The sequence below is a fragment of the Stomoxys calcitrans genome, chromosome 2 (assembly GCF_963082655.1).
Source record: "Stomoxys calcitrans chromosome 2, idStoCalc2.1, whole genome shotgun sequence".
NCBI classification, from domain to species: Eukaryota; Metazoa; Arthropoda; class Insecta; order Diptera; family Muscidae; genus Stomoxys; species Stomoxys calcitrans.
Window position 1 is genome coordinate 158,075,184 of NC_081553.1, and position 21,685 is coordinate 158,096,868.

General features: G+C 37.6%; 1 protein-coding gene across 2 annotated transcripts in view; it reads right to left on the minus strand.

The window, feature by feature from the left end:
• Nucleotides 1-454: 454 nt before the first annotated feature.
• LOC106088227 (protein turtle) overlaps nucleotides 455-21,685 on the minus strand; it is a 200,569-nt gene continuing 179,338 nt past the window's right edge. For both annotated transcript variants that reach the window (XM_059362361.1, XM_059362360.1), the window contains exons 16-17: nucleotides 21,037-21,231; nucleotides 455-1,199 (exon numbers count right to left, since the gene is read on the minus strand). In XM_059362361.1, the coding sequence (XP_059218344.1) occupies nucleotides 795-1,199; nucleotides 21,037-21,231 (600 nt within the window). In that variant the 3' untranslated portion in view covers nucleotides 455-794. The remainder of the gene's footprint in view (nucleotides 1,200-21,036; nucleotides 21,232-21,685) is intronic.

The following is a 21,685-nucleotide window of genomic DNA, read 5'->3' on the forward strand; positions in this document are numbered from 1 at the left end:
AAAAAACTTTGTCGTATCGGAATTAGTGTGGTTTGGCATTTTAACCATATTGTTTGACTTCATTCGTTAACCCTCATTAAAAGAGTTTATTAGGATTTGTTTTTACAATTATTAAAGAATTTGCCTGCCTTCTTATATTGTATTTATTAGAAAATTTTTTAAATTCTTAAAATAAAATTTTAAAGTCAGTTTTCCCGGGAATTCCCGTCTTCAAAAAAGCAGGAATTCACTATGCAAAACCCATGGCAGTCGGTTGTACGTACCGGATTGACCCGATGGAGTTATCCATCGGCAAGGGCTGCCGCCTCAGTGTACAACACACTGCTACAACAACAACAACAACAAAGCAAAAAGTACGAAGTCTTATTATTGAAATATTTTATTTAAAAATTATGAAAGAAATGATAAAGTCTTATCAATAAATTATAGTAACGAATTTTCGACTAATATAAAGGGCTGTGTCCATATACAAGTTGAAAAAATAACAATAAGTCAACATAACGTAGTAAAAATATATATTCTATATACAATCTGCAGTAATACAATATAAATTAAGGTGATATACATTGTCTTTTAAAATGGAAATAATCTGACACAGGTTAAATTTGTAAACAAAAGCAAAACCTGAGTTTTATTATTATTCATAAAAAATGCTTTATAAAAACATTTGAATGTTGCCGTTGATTGATTTATATATTTTTGGTGGTTCAGATTAGGTAACGCAATGTTTATAATGCGTCTTAATATAGGATTTGTCACAGGGCTGTGTCACCAACCCTGTCGGAATCCTATAGTCATGCTGCACTTCCTCTTTTTACCATAAGAGGCGTTTGAACATTTATTTCATCATCCGACAAACTGCTCGGATCCATTGTAAGAATGCTAGACTGGCCTCCTTCAATACAAATCTTTGGTTGTTGAGACTGTTTTTGCGACAATTGCTGTAGATGTAAGGTGCGCATAAGCGGCGACATAGTAGAATTAGGTATTGGGCTGATAGTCGCAGGCACTACAGACTCGGTGAAATATGACAATTGGGAAGGATTCACAGTTGATGGAAGAGACTGTTGATGAATAGTTGTTATAGGGTGGTTATACCTGCCCCCAGACATCATATTGTTGTAGTTCGACCAGATGTGTTGATGCCTCGGTAAAGTGTATTGTGACACTTGATTTCCATACTGCTGTTGATTTATATTCTGAAAAAAGAAATACGAAGGTAGAGCATGAGCAAATTTTGTAATGATCAAAAGCTATGAAGTACTATATAAATCAAATATTCAAAGCTATCAAGTACTATATTAATCAAATTACTCTTTATTGGGCAGCGCACTTCAATGTACTTAAAAAAATAGATCCAAACTTAAAGATATTGTCCTTGATCTCTGTCTGTTTCAAATTTTAACTTACTGATGACTCTCACCTTCTTATTATTTGAAAAATCTAATTATAAACTTAGCATCTTTCCTTTGAAAATGTAAATATCCAAAGACGCATCTATTTAGATGGCATTTCTGTGTCTTTAACAAATAGAAAATATTTCACCAAAATAATTGTTTCCTTGAAAAATAGGAAAAATGGCCTTGGTCTGTCGATATTGTGGAATCACAATGGAATTAGAATTATCTAAGTGAGTCTGTAAAGGACTGGTGTATCGTAAAAATCTGAGTACACTTTTTTCTCGCGAAATGCACTATCTGTCAACGTGTTTTAGTTGTTATAGTATTGTATTATAGTTAAGATAAAAAAAATGACGCGAACTAGTAACAAACTCAGAGTTGCACTAATCACTGATTTTGACAGATAGTCAACTCAATATTTTGTTGTTAGGCAACTACCACTACCTGTAAATGAATATATCTTGCTCTTACCTAACCTAGTAAGGGGTCTAACTACCGCTGAAAAAATTTATGATGTTCACGCAAGGGTTTGAAACTTTCTTATGTATTATCGAGATCGATTTTTTAATTAACTCGAATAAACGAAATAAATTCGATTTAAATAAATCATAACAATTTAAATAAAAGTTTCCCTAATGGAATGTTAATGGGTATTTTAGTAGTACGAGAACTGATATATAAATTTTTGATACAAGCAACAATTCAATTCAACCTGACATTTCTATTGGAAAGTTTGACATTTTCTAGCATAATCGTACTCAGAACGTTTTGACGTATAACCATCATTTGCGTTGTTTACAGTGACTTGGAAGGATTAATTTGACAAAAAAATGAATTAACTGATGGACATTTTCATTCGACCATTTTTCACAACTTTCACGACAAGAGTGCACTGATGAACATTAATCTTTGTATAATGCACCATCATTTAGCACTGTGAAAAACAGGTTTCATGAATTAAGTCGCTCGCTTGACGTCGAACTCAGTGAAAGTCGTCGAATCGACCGTTGTACCAGAGAACATTGATGCCGTGCGTGAACTTATAAGGCAAGATCGTCATGTGACATACCGTGAGATAGAGACATTCTTGGGCATTTCTTCCACAAGCATACATTCGAAATTGCATGAACACCTTGCCGAAAAAAAGGTTTGTTCTCACTGGATTTCGCACAATTTGGCAATCGCTTATATAAAGGCTCGTGCGGATAACATGGTGGTCTCATTTGTACAACAACCACAAATCATATGGTGCAAATCGCCATTTCGTCACAAGATATCATTCCAAAAAATGACATTGTTCTCAGCACAGCCAAAAAACTAGTGTTCGTGTGTATACGTGTGCAGGTGAAATGACAAATAGAACGTGCAAAAAAATTGGGTGGTTTGCTGTGAATGTAAACGCAGGACTGCAGGACTGACATCTTAATACCGCCAAACTGCCTGGCTGTTTTCAGCTGTGAGATCACCTTTATTAGTCCACTTTATGCCGATTAGTGCGAAGAAATGTTGAAAAAACACGATAGCGGCGCTTCAAAATACGTTTATTAGATCGTCACAGGTGGCTAATCGTGAATCTGTGCATAGAAAGTCAATTTTGAGAGGTAATCACAATTTGATTGCATGAACGAGAAGATGAATTAAAGTTCACCACGACAAAGCGAGCTATCGCACTTCGGCTCAAACCAGCGCCTTTTTGACCGACCAAAACGTTGAATGGATTTATTAGATCGTCACAGGTGGCTAATCGTGAATCTGTGCATAGAAAGTCAATTTTGAGAGGTAATCACAATTTGACAGGATTCACTGAATAAGGTTAAGCCAAGCGATCAGCCGATATACTTTTTTTTTAATATTTGGCAGTACTTGGCATTGAGGATGTCAACTTGTTCTCTTTTTACATTCATTCTTTGTTTACGTTTTCTCCTATATGATGACATTTTCAATCGTCAGATTTGACATCCTTAATGATGTTTATGGGGCCTATTCACTTTGTGTTTTGCATGTGACCTAACCTTCTATTAGTGAATCCTGACAATTTGATTGCCTGAACGAGAAGATGAATTAAAGTTCACCACGACAAAGCGAGCTATCGCACTTCGGCTCAAACTAGCGCCTTTTTGACCGACCAAAACGTTGAATGGATGGGTCATCTGCCGTTCAGCCCTGATTTGACACCCAATGACTTCTATTTATTTCCGCACTTTACTTTTCTTTTAATTGGCTACGACAGAACATTTGTTCCACTAGCCGAACGTAGAATAGCGTTCCAAGCGCCTCGATCTTCTGAGCTCATTCTAAAATCTCTGACAACAAGTCTCTTTGTCTGAAACCTCGTTTGGTATTAAATGGTTCGGAGAGATTCTTTCATATCTTACTGAGGAACGCGTATCAGAAATTGTCATACTGCCTATAATTATTCAGCGGGTAACCCGTCGGCTCCTGCTGCCTTGTTGTTCTTTTGTCGGATCACTGTTACTTGGACCTTATTCTGAATAGGAGGTAACCATCATCATTAATTGGTTCTGCGGTATCCACTTCGGCGCCATCGTCGAACACTATCATTTGTGTAAAATGTTCTTTCCATAACCTCAGCATGCTATCTGTGTCAGTTACCAGATTTCCCTCTTTGTCTCTGCAAGAGGATGTGCCTGCACCAAAACCATCGGTTTGATGTTTAATTCTTTGGTAGAATTTCCAGACTTCATTCTGACTCCTGTACATTTCAATTCACTCACACTCACATCTTTCCATTTCTCCTCTCTCCTTTTTACCCGATACCTCTCGTTCATCTGGCGCGTTGCTACTGATTGCAGGGTTGCTCTATATACCGCATTCTTGGTTTCAGTAGCATCTCGACACTCTTGGCCGTACAATGGGTTTCTTGGAGGAGGCTTCCGGTACCCAAGTACCCAAGTAGTAAAATATCCCAGAACGATTTTAATATCATGGGCGGGGCAGCGGTCATATTCTCTCTCTAGGCGCTCGTAGAAAATATCTTTGGTCTGCTCGTTCTTGTCTTCCGCCAGGGCATGGGCACAAATAAGACTGATGTTGAAGAATTTGGCTTTTATGGGGATTATGGCTAGCCTCTCATCCACCGGAGTTAAGCTGAAGACAAGGTGTTTGAGTCTCCGACTAACCACAAATCCACAGCGTTTTTACTATTCCTTTGTTTCTCATAGCCCAGCGCCCCGCACATAAAGATACAAATTTGTGGTCAGTGATTTTCGCCGCCAGAAAATGCTGTTGTAGAGTTCAATAATCATGTTTTGGAGGTGTATCAATCGGAGCGGAATAAGTGTTTCGACAATTGGGTTGAGCGCATGCAAAATTGTATAAATAATGCTGAAGGATACATTGAAAAATAATAAAATAAGTTTTGATGATAAAAATTTGTAATTCCTTTATTAAGGGCAGTATGCACCTCTGGCGAAATTTTTGTTACCATAAGAAATGCATTTGTATATCCCTGAAGTTTTGGTTACCGATACTGTTACTGAAAATTTCTTTGCGTAACATGGTGACATATTAGGAAAGGGATAATTTTTCTTGCAATTACGAATGGAAGTGTATGTTTTGATAATTCCATGCAACATGAAATAAAGTTATTTGCAAATAGAAACGGTTAATTTCAGTACATATGTACTTTATTAGCCAAAAATGATTAATCATCGGTAAAAAACGTAAAAAATAAACATTAAGAATTATAGCTTTTAATCCCATTTTTTTGCAATATTATCTTTAAGACGCGTTACATTGGTTTTACTCTAATAGCTGGTACTATGTTCGTTTTCTACCGTTTCTACCAATTTTATCGCTAATACTCTTTGAAATACTACACAAATAACAATGATAAACTAACAATTTTATTAAAATTTTACCAAAAGTAATGAGGAAATGTCCTACTGAATGAAATCAGCAAGTTGTTTTGATTTAAAATCTATTAACTAAAAAAGTAATCGGCGAATAATATCGCTAAAAACGAATATAGACATTAATGCAAGAAACACGACAATCACAGTTGTTTTACAATATCGCAATTCTGTAAATGGCGCTTACGTTGTCTGTGTCTTCTTTTTGGTTCATCGTTCGTCCAATGTTTTGCTGTATTCTAAAGGTTTCTATCTCAATCTCTATGTTTTCTTTTACCTCTTTGTCCAATATTGTTACGTTGTCAAAGCCTGGTGAGTGATCTGTACTCAGAGAGAGTTGTACTAGTGCTGTTGTTTCTTTTTGTTTTTCAATGTCTGTCTTATGTTATCCCATCCTTATGCTAAGTGCTCTTTTTGTTGTTCCAATGTATATTTTGTCTCAGTCATCGTTGTTCTTACCCTTAACATTTGATCTGGTAGACTACGTTGCTATGTTGTTGTTTTTCTATTTATAAATATTGTGTTGTGTGTTGCGTTTGGTTTGGTATGCAAAGCTTGGGTAGTTGTTGATTGGTAAATAGGCCGGGCATGTAAGTTACACCGTTAAAATTCTTTGATAGCTGTGTTGGATTTACTTAGGTTATTGTCATCTCTTTTAATTTCGTCAAACAGGGAGTTATTGTTTCAATGTTCTTGTCGTGAAATTGTTTGTCACTAATGTTAAGAATTCTGTTTATCAGGGTTTTGGCGATATTAAACCTGTGCTTTTGGTTGTGTTGAGTGATAATAGATTATTCTACCAGATGACGTATCTTGACTGTACCAGTCAAAAATTATTGTATACATCGTTTGAGTTTGACGTCTAAATAAGGTATTTTCTAATCCTTCTCATGTTTTAATGTGATATTTATTCAAAGTATGCAACATCTTTTCCGCATCGTCTTTGTTGGTAATTGCTAAAATATCATCTACATATTTGGCTATGTATCTGATATTTATGTCCTTATGTTGTAGCTCCGCTATGGTGTCGTCAAGTAGGTTATCTAACACTAAGTCTGCGATTGTAGGTGAAAGGGGATTTCCCATAGGCATCCCATAAATATGAAATTGTTTATTCTATTAGTTATTTTTGTCCTATACATCTCTTTCTTGTTTTCTTGCAAATCGATTATGGATTGTTCAAAATCTGCTAATGCATGTAATGGCGAGAAATTCGGCGAATTTAGGGATAACAGACATTTTTTGGGGATAGCAGTCATTTGCATTCGAAAGAAAATTCTCAATCTGTCCTGTGTCAAACCAGTGCTCGTTGAATTTGAATCAGAATTTGTTAAACATAATTTCTTTCAGTGTGTCAATTTTACTTTCTTGTGCTTCTGTTAAGTTTTTTTCTATTGCCTCTATCCTGTTGTTTTCTTTTTGTTTGAACGTCAAGTGAAATTAAGCTTAGATCTATGCGTTGTACTTTCAATTTGTCGCCTTGATGCTTATGTTTGTTTGTGTAATTTCAAATTTGGGAATTTTTATGTGTAATTTGTTTTCTATTGATGTAAATTGACTTTGTTTTTTGCTATAGCTAAAGTATTGCCCTAGTGTCGTTTTTTTGTGTGATTCGGTTTTTAAGTTTTGCAAGTCAGTAAGAATTTTAGTCTGAGTTTCTGTTGTGGTTGCCTCTCTAACTCGTTGCTTTATTTCTATTTGGGAATTTTTATGTGTAATTTGTTTTCTATTGATGTAAATTGACTTTGTTTTTTGCTATAGCTAAAGTATTGCCCTAGTGTCGTTTTTTTGTGTGATTCGGTTTTTAAGTTTTGCATGTCAGTAAGAATTTTAGTCTGAGTTTCTGTTGTGGTTGCCTCTCTAACTCGTTGCTTTATTTCTACATTGTTAAACATGTGTTTCTGTTATATTATTTAAGTGCTATTTGAAGTTATTATTATTTGTTGTTTGTCGCCATCTTGTAGTCTACACAAATATTTTCCAGTGTAGACATAAGTCTTGGCTGCAACCGATAATTTCGCTAGAGGTGCATACTCAGCTTTATGTGTGGAATATCAGATCAAATAAAACATCGTTTAAAGATCTTAGAAAAATCACATTTGTGTTAACACTCACTTGACATTGAAATTTATTGCAAAATCAAAAGATGTCAACAAACATCAATTTACTATTTTGGCTGATTTTTAATAATTTTTGGCTAATAAAGTACATATGTACTGATATTAACATTTTTTATTTGCAAATAATATTATTTCTTATGGAATGATGCTTTCAAAATATAAATGTTCCATGAACATTCTACTAAGGAACAGGGGATACTGCTCTCATATCAATGAGTGCAGTCCGATTAAAGTTTAAGCTCAATAATAAGAGGCCTCTTTTTTATGCCGAGTCCGAACGGCGTGCCGCATAGCGACACCACTTGGTAGAGAAGTTTTAACATGGAAGAATACCTCACAAATGTAGCCAGCATTAGTAAAGGGATAACCACCGTTGAAATTTTTTGATGTTCCCGGCGGGATTTGAAACCGGGCGTTGGGCTTCATAGGCGGACATGCTAACCTCTGCGCCACGGTGGCCTTGTTCGTAGATGCAAGTAAAAATTTCCTTTAACGGTATCGTTAACGAAAATTTGGCTTGGGATATGTCAATGCATTTATTATAGTAACGAAAAGTTCGCCTGCAAGGGATGTATGCCCCTTTAACTCGGATTGCGTCGCTAACTAAATACTAAATTTCAAATGAACATTCCATTAAGGGACAGGGAATACTTCTCTCATATCAATGAGTACAGCCCGATTAAAGTTTAAGCTCAATGGCAATGGGCCTCCTTTTTGATATTCACGCCGGGGTTTGAACCCAGGCTTTCGGCGTTGTAGGCGGACATGCTGACTTCTGGGCCACGATGGCCTTCAATTGCGTCGCACAGTGGGAAATTCGGTTCCAAAGTGTCGTTTAAATTTACGGGCAGGCCGATTTTCGTGAAATTCGGCATATATTACAAATAGGTGTAGAAAAAGAAAACTTTCGAGTTTTTAGCTGATTGGTTCAGAATTTTTAATATTTCTGATATATTTGTATATGGCTTTCCATATTTCTTGATATTACAATAGCTCCTTGATTTTACTTTGATTTCATTGAAATTCAGAACACAACAAGCAGGAAGATGGAAGAATGGAAGATTTGTGGTGAATTTGAAAAATATCGGATCATATTTGAATATACGTAAGGTATTCAGTTGGCAACACTTTAAGTACAGTCGAACCAGCATAATTGTAATACACTTTAAGCGCTGTATGCACCTCTGGCGAAAATTTCGTCACATTAAGAAATGCATTGACATATCAGAATCCGTTACCGAAAATTTGGCTTGCAGGTACGCAGCTCAAATGAAATATTCTTTGTGTAACAGGTTGACATTATCTTGCAACTACGAATGAAAATGTAGGTTTTAATAGCTCCATGCAACATGAAATAAAATTATTTGCAAATAAAAACGATTAATTACAGCAAATATGTACTTTATTATCATATCATGTTGCATCGACTTGTCAAAACATAAATTTCCATTCGTAATTGCAATACATTTCCATTCGTAATATTACGAATGGAATAAGTTTTTGAAGCCTGTCTTTAGGCGACTTCGATATTAGATATGATCATTGATCAACAATCTGATATATATACTTTTTCATGCATAGTTTTAGGCTATTTTATTTTATTAATGAATTAAGTTTTCATGGTGAATATGACTTGCGTATACGATAATTGCGATGTCACGAATGTTCTTTAGCGCACAAATTGTTGGTTGTGTGACGACCACGCTCACCTGATGTGTGTGAACACTTAAGGCGCTATTACACGGCATGTAGATGTCTTATGACTGGTCACTTTTTGTACTTACATGTATTTGAAAATGTTTATCAAAATTGTCAATTTACATACGATCAATCATTTTTGCTATCACATCCGTATGTTATTTTCGTATGACATAACCTAAAAATTTGAGCAAAATCTGATTTTGTAAGCGTAACAATAGCTAAAGTTGTGAGAAAGCTAGTTAAATTATACATTTGGGAAAACAATTTAATTTGGGTTTGCTTTCAGTCGACTGACAACAAAAACCGTTGATTTGTTTATGTTTTTGTCAGAAGAAATAGAGCACTCTCTAATCGAAAAAAAAATTACTTGTGCTATTTTGAAAAGTGATTTTCAAATGTTAGTTTCGTTTGCACCACACGACATGTAAATCTCAACATGTGCTAAATTTGACATGTCATAAGACAACTACATGCCGTGTAATAGAGCCTTTAAGTGTTCATATGCAAAAGGAAAGGAGAGGTGTAACCATAAAATAGAAAGAGAGCAACTAGCGGAGCAACTCCAGGAATTGGGAATTGATTTCCCAGAAACGGTTACTATTTCACAACTCAGGGCGTTGCTTAAGAACGTGGTCGATGCGAACAGCGAGCCACAGCAGGTTGAAAAAACAGCGGAGCCACCATCAACATCTACCAATATGACAAGTATTAAGCAACAGCATTTTCACAAAATGGCGGAGGCAGCAGCGAAGCCGACTAATGCTGATGTACAGACATTGGAGCGCCAGCTACAGCAAAACTACGCATTTTGAAATTACAAAAAAAAAAAAATTAAATATCTTGAGAAACAGTGTGAGGCCAAACGTAAGTCCACAGCCGGTTTTGCTGACGTTGAAAATTTCGTACATTGATTTCCCTCACGACTTCCAACTGACTTTATTAATCTTAGGTTGTTTTGGTCTGTGTATTGATTTTACTTCTATATAAATCGAACTTCTGATTTTTAGTTTTCATTTTCGCTTGAAATATAGGAGATGGGAAATTAAAGATAGTATCGATACTATGGATATTTATTATTAAAACTATCGAAAATATCGAATGAAGCGATTATTGATAGTTTGCCAGCTTTAATTGCGAATGCTGTTGGATATGACGAGGCAGAAAAGTTTTTATACGCACGTTGTATGATGGCAGGCAGTGCAAATTAATTCATGCGTAATTGGGATGGTTTTAAAGAAGAATTGTGTGCCGAATTTAAAAGAGTACTCGGTGGAAAAGAAAATTAAAGGGGGCTTGAAAGCAGACTTTGGAAGAGAAGCAAACAAATCTGTATAGATATGTTTAAATAATGAAAAGATTGCTGAGGAGGCGCCAATAGAGGCAAGCGAACTTGTTGATTTTTTTCTGGCAGTAAAAATCATTTTTATAAGGGCCGTATTAATAAAATTTTGAAGCCTTAAAATAGGTTTATTGGACAGTCCTGTAAAGGATGACTGTCACATAAACCTATTTGAAATCTACATTAAGTTTTGTAAATACCGGTAAAATTATTAACGAAACTTTAACTTGCAAATTCGGGCGCACCGGTAGCCGAGTTGATAGCGTGCTTGGTTTACCAGTGCAGGGGTCTTGGGTTCGATTCCCGCCATAAGCCTTGGTCTGTCGCTACTGTGGTATCACAATGAACCAAAAATTGTCTAAGTAAGTCTGTAGGAGACCGCCAGTCATACCTAACCTAACATGTAAATTTGGTTTATAAAAAATAATACTGGCTGCCTGCTATGCCGATAATTATATATATAAATAAATTACAACTAAGAACGTGCTAAGTTGGGCCGGGCCGAATATTATATACCCTCCACCATGGATCGCATTTGTCGAGTTATATGCGCTGTATCTCTTTTTAGGCAAACAATGAATATTGAATAAAAACTGTTACGCTATTGGAGCTATATTAAGTTATAGTCCGATTCGGATCATAAATTAATGCTGATTATTGTAGAAGTCATTGTGTAATATTTCAGTTCATTCGGATAAGAATTGCGCCTTATAGGTGCTCAAGAAGCAAAATCAGGAGATAGATAGTTTATATGGGAGGTATCAAGCTTTTGATCGATTCAGACCATATTAGACAAGTATGTTGAAGGAGAGAAACCGTTGTACAAAATTTCTGCCAAATCGGATGAGAATTGCGTTCTCTAGAGGCACAAGAAGTAAAGATCCCAGATCGGTTTATATGGCAGCTATATCAGGTTATGTACCGATTTGCGCCATACTTAGCACAGTTATTGGAAGTCATAACAAAACACCTCATGCGAAATTTCAGCCAAATCGGATGAGAATTGCACGCTCTATTGGCTCAAGAAGTCAAGATCCAAGATCGGTTTATATGACAGATTATGAACCGATTTGAACCATACTTAGCACAGTAGTTGAAATTATAATTAAACACTTCGTGCAAAATTTCAGTCAAATCGGACGAGAATTGTGCCCTCTAGACGCCCAAAAAGTCAAGACCCAAGATCGGTATATATGGCAGCTACATCTAAAGATGGACTGATTTAAACCATACTTAGCGCAGTTGTTGGAAGTGATACCAAAACACCACGTGCAAAATTTCAGTCAAATCGGACGAGAATTGCGCACTCTAGAGGTTCAAAAAGACAAGACCCAAGTTCGGTTTATATGGCAGCCATATCAAAACATGGACTGATTTGGCCCAATTACAATCCCAACCGACCTACACTAATAAAAAGTATTTGTGGAAAATTTCAAGCGGCTAGCTTTACTCCTTCGAAAGTAAGCATGCTTTCGATAGACAGACGGACGGACGTACGGACGGACAGAAACAACTGATGGCCCAAAATTCACCACAGATTTTAGGTTAGGATGAAAAGAGGGTGAGTATATTAATTCGCCCCATGCTACTATGGACTTACACCTAAGGCAGTAATCGGTTTTTTGTGCTCTCTTAATACTAAAAACGTAACCTCGTAACAGAAAATCTTTTTTTCCAACGTCTCATCATCTTCCCTGCATGCCCTACACATGATAAGTCATGATACCGAAAGTCATACTAACCTCCTTCTTACTTCCTTTCAGTAATAAGCTATAGATCGGTCGTTCTTCCGACCGTTTCGCTGTTCCGTTCTTCGCACATGCCTTAACTCGGACTGCGTTGTCCTGAAAGGTTTCGGGTTAAGCAAGTTTATTGACGGCATTCCTCTGGCCTTCACTGTCAAATCGGCTGCTCTTTCATTCCCCCTTACTCCACTGTGACCTGGCACCCAAACGACTTTACATGGCATCGAAGAATTCTTCTATGCACAACCTTATGCAGTGCAGTCTCCACCGACTTTCGCTTGACACAGGAATGCTGAGCCGTGTGTAATACACATCCCAGTAAACTTCTGCATTTTTACTACGAGCTCTGTTATAAAGTCTGCGGACCTCTTTCCCAGTGTTGCGATTTTCCCCGGTCATCTAGGGTTTTTCTTGGGCTGATTTCCTTTCCTGAAGAGGACAACTATCTTCAAAAGATCCCATTGTCGTCAATGTCTTCTATGCTTGGACAATCTAAATGATCTTGCCCAAGTCTACTTCTGAGTAGTCTTCCAAATTTTGGCCAGTTGGGTTTCAACTTGTTGCGGAAGCTTATCGGGTTCGGCGCTGGTCATGCTATTCTAAACCTAATGCAGGGATGGTCTGAGAGGGAATGCTCCATGGAGACCTTCCAATCCCGAACCTCATCGTCTAGATTTTCCGAACATATTGACACATCTAAAACCTCCTCCCAAAATCTTTTTAACAAAGGTAGCGGTGTTACCAACATTAAGTGTTATTAGGACGTTAGTGTTCAAGAATTCTGCAAAGGCTAAGCCCAGTACTACCCCACGAAATGTGATGAGAGTGCGTATCGCACCCTATTAGTACCCCATGTGATGTTCTAATCGTCTACTCCCTTTTCTTTAGGCTGCATTGAGTTTCTCGTCATTCGTCAAGAATGGTTCTATCATCGGGGTTCGTTAGGCTGCATTGATTCTACCGTCCCTGCACTGCATGATGTTCCAATATTAGGATCTTTGCCTATCTTAGTCTTCTCAATCTTAAGTAAATGGGCTTCTTAGGAGTAGGTCATGGTCTCATCGTCTGCTCCCAGTGAGTTAGGCGGCATTAAGCTCTCTGTCACTGCACTGCCTGATGTATCAGCATTAGAGTCGTTGATGGTTTCGTCGTCGGGTGCCAGTTCGTTAAGCTGTGTTGGGTCTTTGTGGTCTTTCTCACAAAGTCGAGCTTTGCGTCCAAGGGAGTGTAGATACTTCCAACGAGCTTTTTGGCGGTATCAATACATTCCAATACAAAATTCGTATGGGTGGACCCCTTTTAGAGTTTAATACATGTTTTATAAACTGTTCGTTTACCAAATGCCTCACCTGGGACCGACGATCTGGTGGAATCCTACTGGATGCACAGCAGATATCGATGATTGCATAAGCCATCTCATACCTGTTGTGCTTCCTTGCCACTCCGGCGTGAGAGGGCGGCTCCTTACCTTTCTCAGCGACCATCTTCCCCTTTCCTTGATGGATGTGGCGTCCTCTTGGAAGTCACAGTCCTTCATAAAGGGGCCGTTCCTTCGTTCCTGTTCCGACTTGTCCACCTCCGCAGGACACTGTCTGGAGTCTCCATTGCGGGATGTCTGGCTTGGTTTTCCCATTTTTTCTTCTTTAGCATTTTGGCAGTGTTATGATCTTCGGGAGATCTGATTCTCTTTCCAGCTTCCGTAGAAGTGCTTGGAATGTCAGTTCTATCCCTTCCAGGATCCTACGTTTTCGCCCGATTGCGCTGTCGGTACATACCCCTTTGTCTCCTTCGTCGTGCCCCATTTTAATTTCTCGGTGTGCTTGTGAGCTTAGCAAAGCCATCGCTTACTTCTGCCGTCATCCCGTTGCCCTGACATCACGATTCGGCTGCAATGTCTGTTTCATTGACACTATCGCTGTCTGATTCTGAGTCGGAAACACCACCTTTACTAAAAGGATGGGAACGAACTATGCATCCCTCTGGTTTATCCGTCTCTTTCTCTTACTCTCGACAACAGGTGCCAAGGCACCCACACCCATAGGAGGGGAGGACAACATGGCGGGTCTTTGGGGTCCATTTCTAGCCTACACTCCAAAAAGGCTTTAATTTTTTTTGTAATAGGTAGTACCTATTCCGAGATACGGATATTTTTCTTTGAAGAGCGAAATGAAAACAAGTCCGCTCTACTCAACGGCTACTATAGATAAAAAAGCGTTAAAAACTCATTTCAAATGAATTTGATCATAATGATCACATTATTCTACAAAAATGTTCGTTATGAAATTCTACTATAGGTCTCTGAATACACCAAACCCAAAAACATAACTTAAAAGCCAGAAATCAGTAAAAATTTTAAATACACGTCGTTCGAACTCTGCTACAAAAAGTAGGTCCCTAATCATTGAGTTTAAACTTGAATCGAACAGCACTCATTGAAATGTAAGATGTTTGTCCCTGTTCCTTAATGGAATGTTCATGGTCAAATTTACATTTATTGTACTTTAAAGTTTAAGGTAAAGTTATTACTTTTCTGAGTTGGTGACAGATTCGGCAAACAACTTCAATTCAGGAGGATGTCAAAGAAAACAAGTAAAAGCGTGCTAAGTTCGGTCGGGCCGAATCTTATATACCCTCCACCATGGATCGCATTTGTCGAGTTCTTATCCCGGCATCTCTTCTTAGGCAAAAAAAGGGATTTAAGAAAAGATTTGCTCTGCTATTAGAGCGATATAAAGATATGGTGCGGTTAGCACCGCAATTAAATTATACGTTGGATATCTGTGTAAAATGTCAGCCAATTCGAATAAGAATTGTGCCCTTTGGGGGCTCGAGAAGTAAAATAGAGGGATCGATTTATATGGGAGCTGTATCGGGCTATAGACCGATTCAGTTCATAATAAACACGTATGTTGTGGGTCATGAGAGGATCCGTAGTACAAAATTTCAGGCAAATCGGATAATAATTGCGACCTCTAGAGGCTCAAGAAGTCAAGATCCCAGATCGGTTTATATGGCAGCTATTGGGTTGTTATATAGTCGGCGTTGACAAATTTTTTCAACGGCTTGTGACTCTGTAATTGCATTCTTTCTTCTGTCAGTTATCAGCTGTTACTTTTAGCTTGCTTTAGAAAAAAAGTGCGCGAAATTTTGTTTACATTTGTTTGTTTGGCATCAATTTTGATATGGGTACCACATGTATTGAAAGAAATTCATTTAACAAACCGAATCAACGCTTGTGATATGCACCTTAAACGCAATAAATTCGATCCGTTTTTAAAACGAATCATAACTGGAGATGAAAAATTGATTGTTTACAACAACGTTAGTCGAAAACGATCATGGTCCAAGCATGGTGAACCAGCTCAAACCACTTCAAAGGCTGATATCCGCCAAAAAAAGGTTATGCTGTCTGTTTGGTGGGATTGGAAGGGTGTGGTATATTTTGAGCTGCTTCCAAGGAACCAAACGACAATTATATATTTGATTAAAATTCATTCTAAGTTTTATTAAAAATGCATTTACTTTCTTTTAAAAAATCCGCAATTACTTTTTAGGCAACCCAATATATCAGGCTATGAACCGATTTGAACCTTCTTTGACGCAGTTGTAGAAAGTAAGAATAAAATACTTCATAAAAATTTTCAACCAAATCGGATAGGAATTGCGCCCTCTAGAAGCTCAAGAAGCCAAGTCCCCAGATCTGTTTATATGCCAGCTATATCAGGTTATCAACCGATTAGAACTACACTTGGCACAGTTGTTGGATATCATATCGAAACACTTCGTGCAAAAATGCATCCAAATCGGATAAGAATTGCGCACTCTAGAGGCTGAAGAAGTCAAGACCCAAGATCGGTTTATATGGCAGCTATATCAGGCTATAGACCGATTTGAACCATAATTGACACAGTTAATGGATATCATAACAAAACACGTGGTGCAAAGTTTCATTCCAATCGGATAAGAATTGCGCACTCTAGAGGCTTAAGAAGTCAAGACCCAAGATCGGTTTATATGGCAGCTATATCAGGTTATCATCCGATGAACCATACTTAGCACATTTGTTGGATATCAAAACAAAACACGTCGTGCAAAATTTCATTCTAATCGGATAAGAATTGCGCACTCTAGAGGCTCAAGAAGTCAAGACCCAAGATCGGTTTATATGGCAGCTATATCGAAACATGGACCGATGTGGCCCATTTACAATACCAACCGACCTACACTAATAAGAAGTACTTGTGCAAAATTTCAAGCGGCTAGCTTTACTCCTTCGGAAGTTAGCGTGCTTTCGACAGACAGACGGACGGACGGACAGACGGACGGACATGGCTAGATCGACATAAAATGTCGCGACGATTAAGAATATATATACTTTATGGGGTCTCAGACGAATATTTCGAGTAGTTACAAACAGAATGACGAAATTAGTATACCCCATCTTATGGTGGAGGGTATGAAAATGTTCCTTACCAAATTTGATTATAAGCCACTGAACAACAAAAATGCGCATGTATGATACATATCGTGACAACTTCGATATCAACTTTTGCAAAAAACAGAAAAATATTTTTAACTTTTTTTGCTCGAATTTCTGTCGCATTAAACATTCCATTAAGGAAAGGAGCAAACTTTTCACATATCAACGAGTGCTGTCCGATTCAAGTTTAAACTCAATGATAAGGGGCCTTTGCTTTATAGCTGACTCCGAGCAGCGTGCCGCAGTGCGGCACCTCTTTGAAGAGAAGTTTTTATATGGTATAGTATCTCACGAATGTCGCCAGAATTAGGAGAGAATAACCACAGCTGAAATTTTTTTTGGATGTTTGCGCCAGGTTTCGAACCCAGGCGTTCAGCGTCATAGGCGGACATGCTAACCTCTGCGCTACGGTGGCATCCATATATACTTTTGACCATCATAAAATTCTAAGAAAATTTAACATTTTATGATGACCATACCTTGAGCTACTACACTCAGAGAAATTTTTTAGTAAAAACAAATAAGAGCGTGCTAAGTTCGGCCGGGACGAATCTTACATACCCTCCACCATGGATCGTATTTGTCGAGTTCTATGCGCGGTATCTCTTTTTAAGCAAACAAAGAATTTTGAATAAGAACTGTTATGCTATTGCAGCTATATCAAGTTATAGTCCGATTCGGGCCATAAATAAATGCTGAACATTGTAAAAGTCATTGTGTAATATTTCAGTTCATTCGGAAAAGAATTGTGCCTTGTAGGGGCTCGAGAAGCAAAATCGGGAGATAGGTTTAGCTATTGATCGATTCAGACCATATTAGACACGTATGTTGAAGGTCACGAGAGAAACCGTTGTACAAAATTTCCAAATCGGATAAGAATTGCGCCCTCTGGAGTCTCAAGAAGACAAGATCCCAGATCGGTTTATATGGCAGCTATATCAGGTTCTACACTGATTTACGCTATACTTAGTTATTGGAATTCATAACAAAACACCTCATGCAAAATTTCAGCCAAATCGGATGAGGTTCTACACCGATTTATGCCATATTTAGTTATTGGAAGTCATAACAAAACACCTCATGCAAAATTTCAGCCAAATCGGATGAGAATTACGCGCTTTATTGGCTCAAGAAGTCAAGATCCAAGATCGGTTTATATGACAGCTATACCAGATTATGAACCGAATTGAACCATACTTAGCACAGTTTTTGGAAGTGATACCAAAACACCACGTGCCAAATTTCAGTCAAATCGGACGAGAATTGCGTCTTCTAGAGGCTCAAGAAGACCCAAGATATTTAAATATATAGCAAATGTTTCAATTGTTGTTTGAGACGATCTAAAATTTTGTATGGATTCATTCAAAAGTTTAAAATTTTAATTTAATATCAGCAAACAGTGTTTGGTTATATCAGCAAACTAAATTCTCTGGGTATAGAGGGTTCAATAAATGTCCGAGCCCATAAGTATGAGGTTATGATGTCTCACCTGGACCGTACTGAGCGTGGTAGTTGATAGGTATAACGGAGTCCAAAAGGAAAAGTTTCAACGAAATAGAAAAACGATTGGACTCTCTAAATGCCAACTGCGTTAAGCATTGTTTTTGAGCGTTGCGTTGAAAAATCTCATCTCTGCAAACCCCCAAACCCCACAAAGCAACCCGCGTTATTACCTAATAGGGAATAATATCGATGTATGTTTTAATATGACCATACTCTCTCTGATACTTTACTAATCCATGTAACACCTACACTCAAGCAAATTTTTTAATCAAAACGGTGAAAATGGGAAAGCAGACATTACTGCTGTTTCAGCTAACATAGGGCTAATGTATTAGCAAACATTTCTTACTGCTATTTCAACTAACAAAATCTGCTGTTTTGGGTACACAAGTCTGCTGAAAAAAATTTATGTTACTTTTTATGGTTGCTTCTTACCTGTTTGTTTGATTACTTGAATATTTTGTTATTGCTGTACTTATGTGCACATAACTGGCATGGGCTATTGTATTTAAATTTAGAGAAAAAAGTTATGGAAATTATACATTCAGTGGTGATTATAAACATCCGCGGAGACTCACATTTACATATGTGTTTAATTTTTATACCCTCCACATTAAGATGGGGGGTATACTAATTTCGTCATTCTGTTTGTAACTACTCGAAATATTCGTCTGAGACCCCATAAAGTATATATATTCTTGATCGTCGTGACATTTTATGTCGATCTAGCCATGTCCGTCCGTCTGTCCGTCTGTCTGTCGAAAGCACGCTAACTTCCGAAGGAGTAAAGCTAGCCGCTTGAAATTTTGCACAAATACTTCTTATTAGTGTAGGTCGGTTGGTATTGTAAATGGACCATATCGGTCCATGTTTTGATATAGCTGCCATATAAACCGATCTTGGACCTTGACTTCTTGAGCCTGTAGAGTGCGCACTTCTTATCCGATTGGAATGAAATTTTGCATGACGTGTTTTGCTATGATATCCAACAACTGTGCCAAGTATGGTTCAAATCGGTCCATAACCTGATATAGCTGCCATATAAACCGATCTTGGGTCTTGACTTCTTGAGCTCTAGCGTGCGCAATTCTTATCCGATCAGAATGAAATTTTGCACGACGTGTTTTGTTATGATATCCAACAACTGTGCCAAGTATGGTTCAAGTCGGTCCATAACCTGATATAGCTGCCATATAAACCGATCTTGGGTCTTGACTTCTTGAGCCTCTAGAGTGCGCAATTCTTATCCGATCAGAATGAAATTTTGCACGACGTGTTTTGTTACGATATCCAACAACAGTGCCAAGTATGGTTCAAATCGGTTCATAACCTGATATAGCTACCATATAAACCGATCTTGGGTCTTGACTTCTTGAGCCTCTAGAGTGCGCAATTCTTATCCGATTGGAATGGAATTTCGCACGACGTGTTTTGTTATGATACCCAACAACTGTGCCAAGTATGGTTCAAATCGGTCCATAACCTGGTATATCTACCATATAAACCGATCTTGGGTCTTGACTTCTTGACCCTCTAGAGGGCACAATTCTTATCCGATTTGAATGAATTTTTGCACGAAGTATTTCGTTATGATATCCAACTACTGTGCCAAGTATGGTTCAAATCGGTTCATAACCTGATATAGCTGTCATATAAACAGATCTGGGGATTTGATTTCTTGAGCTTCTAGGGGGCGCAATTCCTATCCGATTTGGCTGAAATTTTGCATGACGTATTTTATTTTTACTTTCAACAACTGTGTCAAATAAGGTTCAAATCGGTTCATAACCTGATATAGCTGCCATATAAACCGATCTGGGATCTTGACTTCTTGACCCCTAGAGGTCGCAATTATTATCCGATATGCCTGAAATTTTGTACGATGGATCCTCTCATGACCATCAACAAACGTTGTTTATTATGGTCTGAATCGGTCTATAGCCCGACACAGATCCCATAAAAATCGTTCTCTCTATTTTACTTCGTGAGCCCCAATGGGCGCAATTCTTATACGAATTGGCTGAAATTTTACACAGGTCTGCAACATATAATTTAATTGTGGTCCGAACCGGACCATATCTTGATATCGTTTTAATAGCAGAGCAACTCTTTTCTTATATCCTTTTTTGCCTAAGAAGAGATGCCGGGAAAAGAACTCGACAAATGCGATCCATGGTGGAGGGTATATAAGATTCGGCCCGGCCGAACTTAGCACGCTTTTACTTGTTTCATCTCACTTCCTCTTCATAAAAAAGCAATAGTCATTTTTAGCAAACAACAGACTTTTCAGCAGTAAGCCTGCTTCTCTGAAACTGCAGTACTTCTGCTGTAATAGCAGAACTACTGCTACAATATACTGCTACTACTGCAGCAATAATTACTACTAATAATAATCGACAGAGAGTGTTTGCTACTTTTTAGCAAACTTTTTTCTATGAGTATATTTGAAAGGAGTTTTCAACGTTTTTTTTTTAAGGGACAAAATTTATAAGTCCAATCCAAATATTATAAGTCCAATATTTCAGCAGATTTGTAGTAAAAATAGTAGATTTTGTCAATTTAAATAGCAGATCTAAAAATTTTGCTAAAACAACAGTCATTTGTTTGCTTACACAGCAGTTATGTCTGCTTTCCCTTTTTTAGCAGACAAATTCTTCTATTTGAGCAAACTTTTTCTCTATTTTCAGCAATGAAAGACACTCAAAAACATATTACGGATTTGTTAAGTTAAGTTAAGTGTAGTATTTCACTTTTATAATGGATATTTTATGAACACTTTGGAGGAGTAAATCACAAATATGTAAATAAAATGTTAATTATTCGTACTGTGGAAGAAGGCGTTGCGTAACTAATAGAAATACATATTAAGTTCTCACCATTGATAAATTGCCTATAGCGGAAGAAGCATGTGCGCCATTTCGCAGTGTGCAGTAGCCAATACTGCGAAGAGAATTAGAAGCACTTCCTATCGTGTATTGTTGTGGTTGTTGATTATTTGATGAAAGGTCCTTATTAGGGCTGCGGCTGGACTCAATAATTGATATATGTTGCGTTCTGTTAGCGCAATTAATCTGGAATAGAAATATACTTATATACTTTAAAGTTTAAATATGATGTACCTAGTTGCATGCACACAGAAAAACAAATAATTTTTAAAAGCAGCATCTTTAGTTGAAAAAACAACGACTTTTCTTAGTTTGGGTTGAACTTTCACAACCCAAACAACAAATTTCTTGTTCACAAGACGTCTTATCAAAGGAACAGGAGAAGGAAGATGCCTTCTAGTTTCTACCGTTGACATAGAGATGTGCGCTCACGCACGACTTTTTTATGTCGACTCACGTTCACACACGCGCATGGGACGAACATTTTACTCACGCACGACTCACGAGAAAATCAAGAGACACTCACATCTTGTGAGTGTCGTGACTTGCGAACGTTCGCATCCGCGAATTCAGATAAGTTCTCAAAGCAATGAAAACCCAAAGTGGAATTTCTTCTGACTTCCGGTGCTGGACACATATA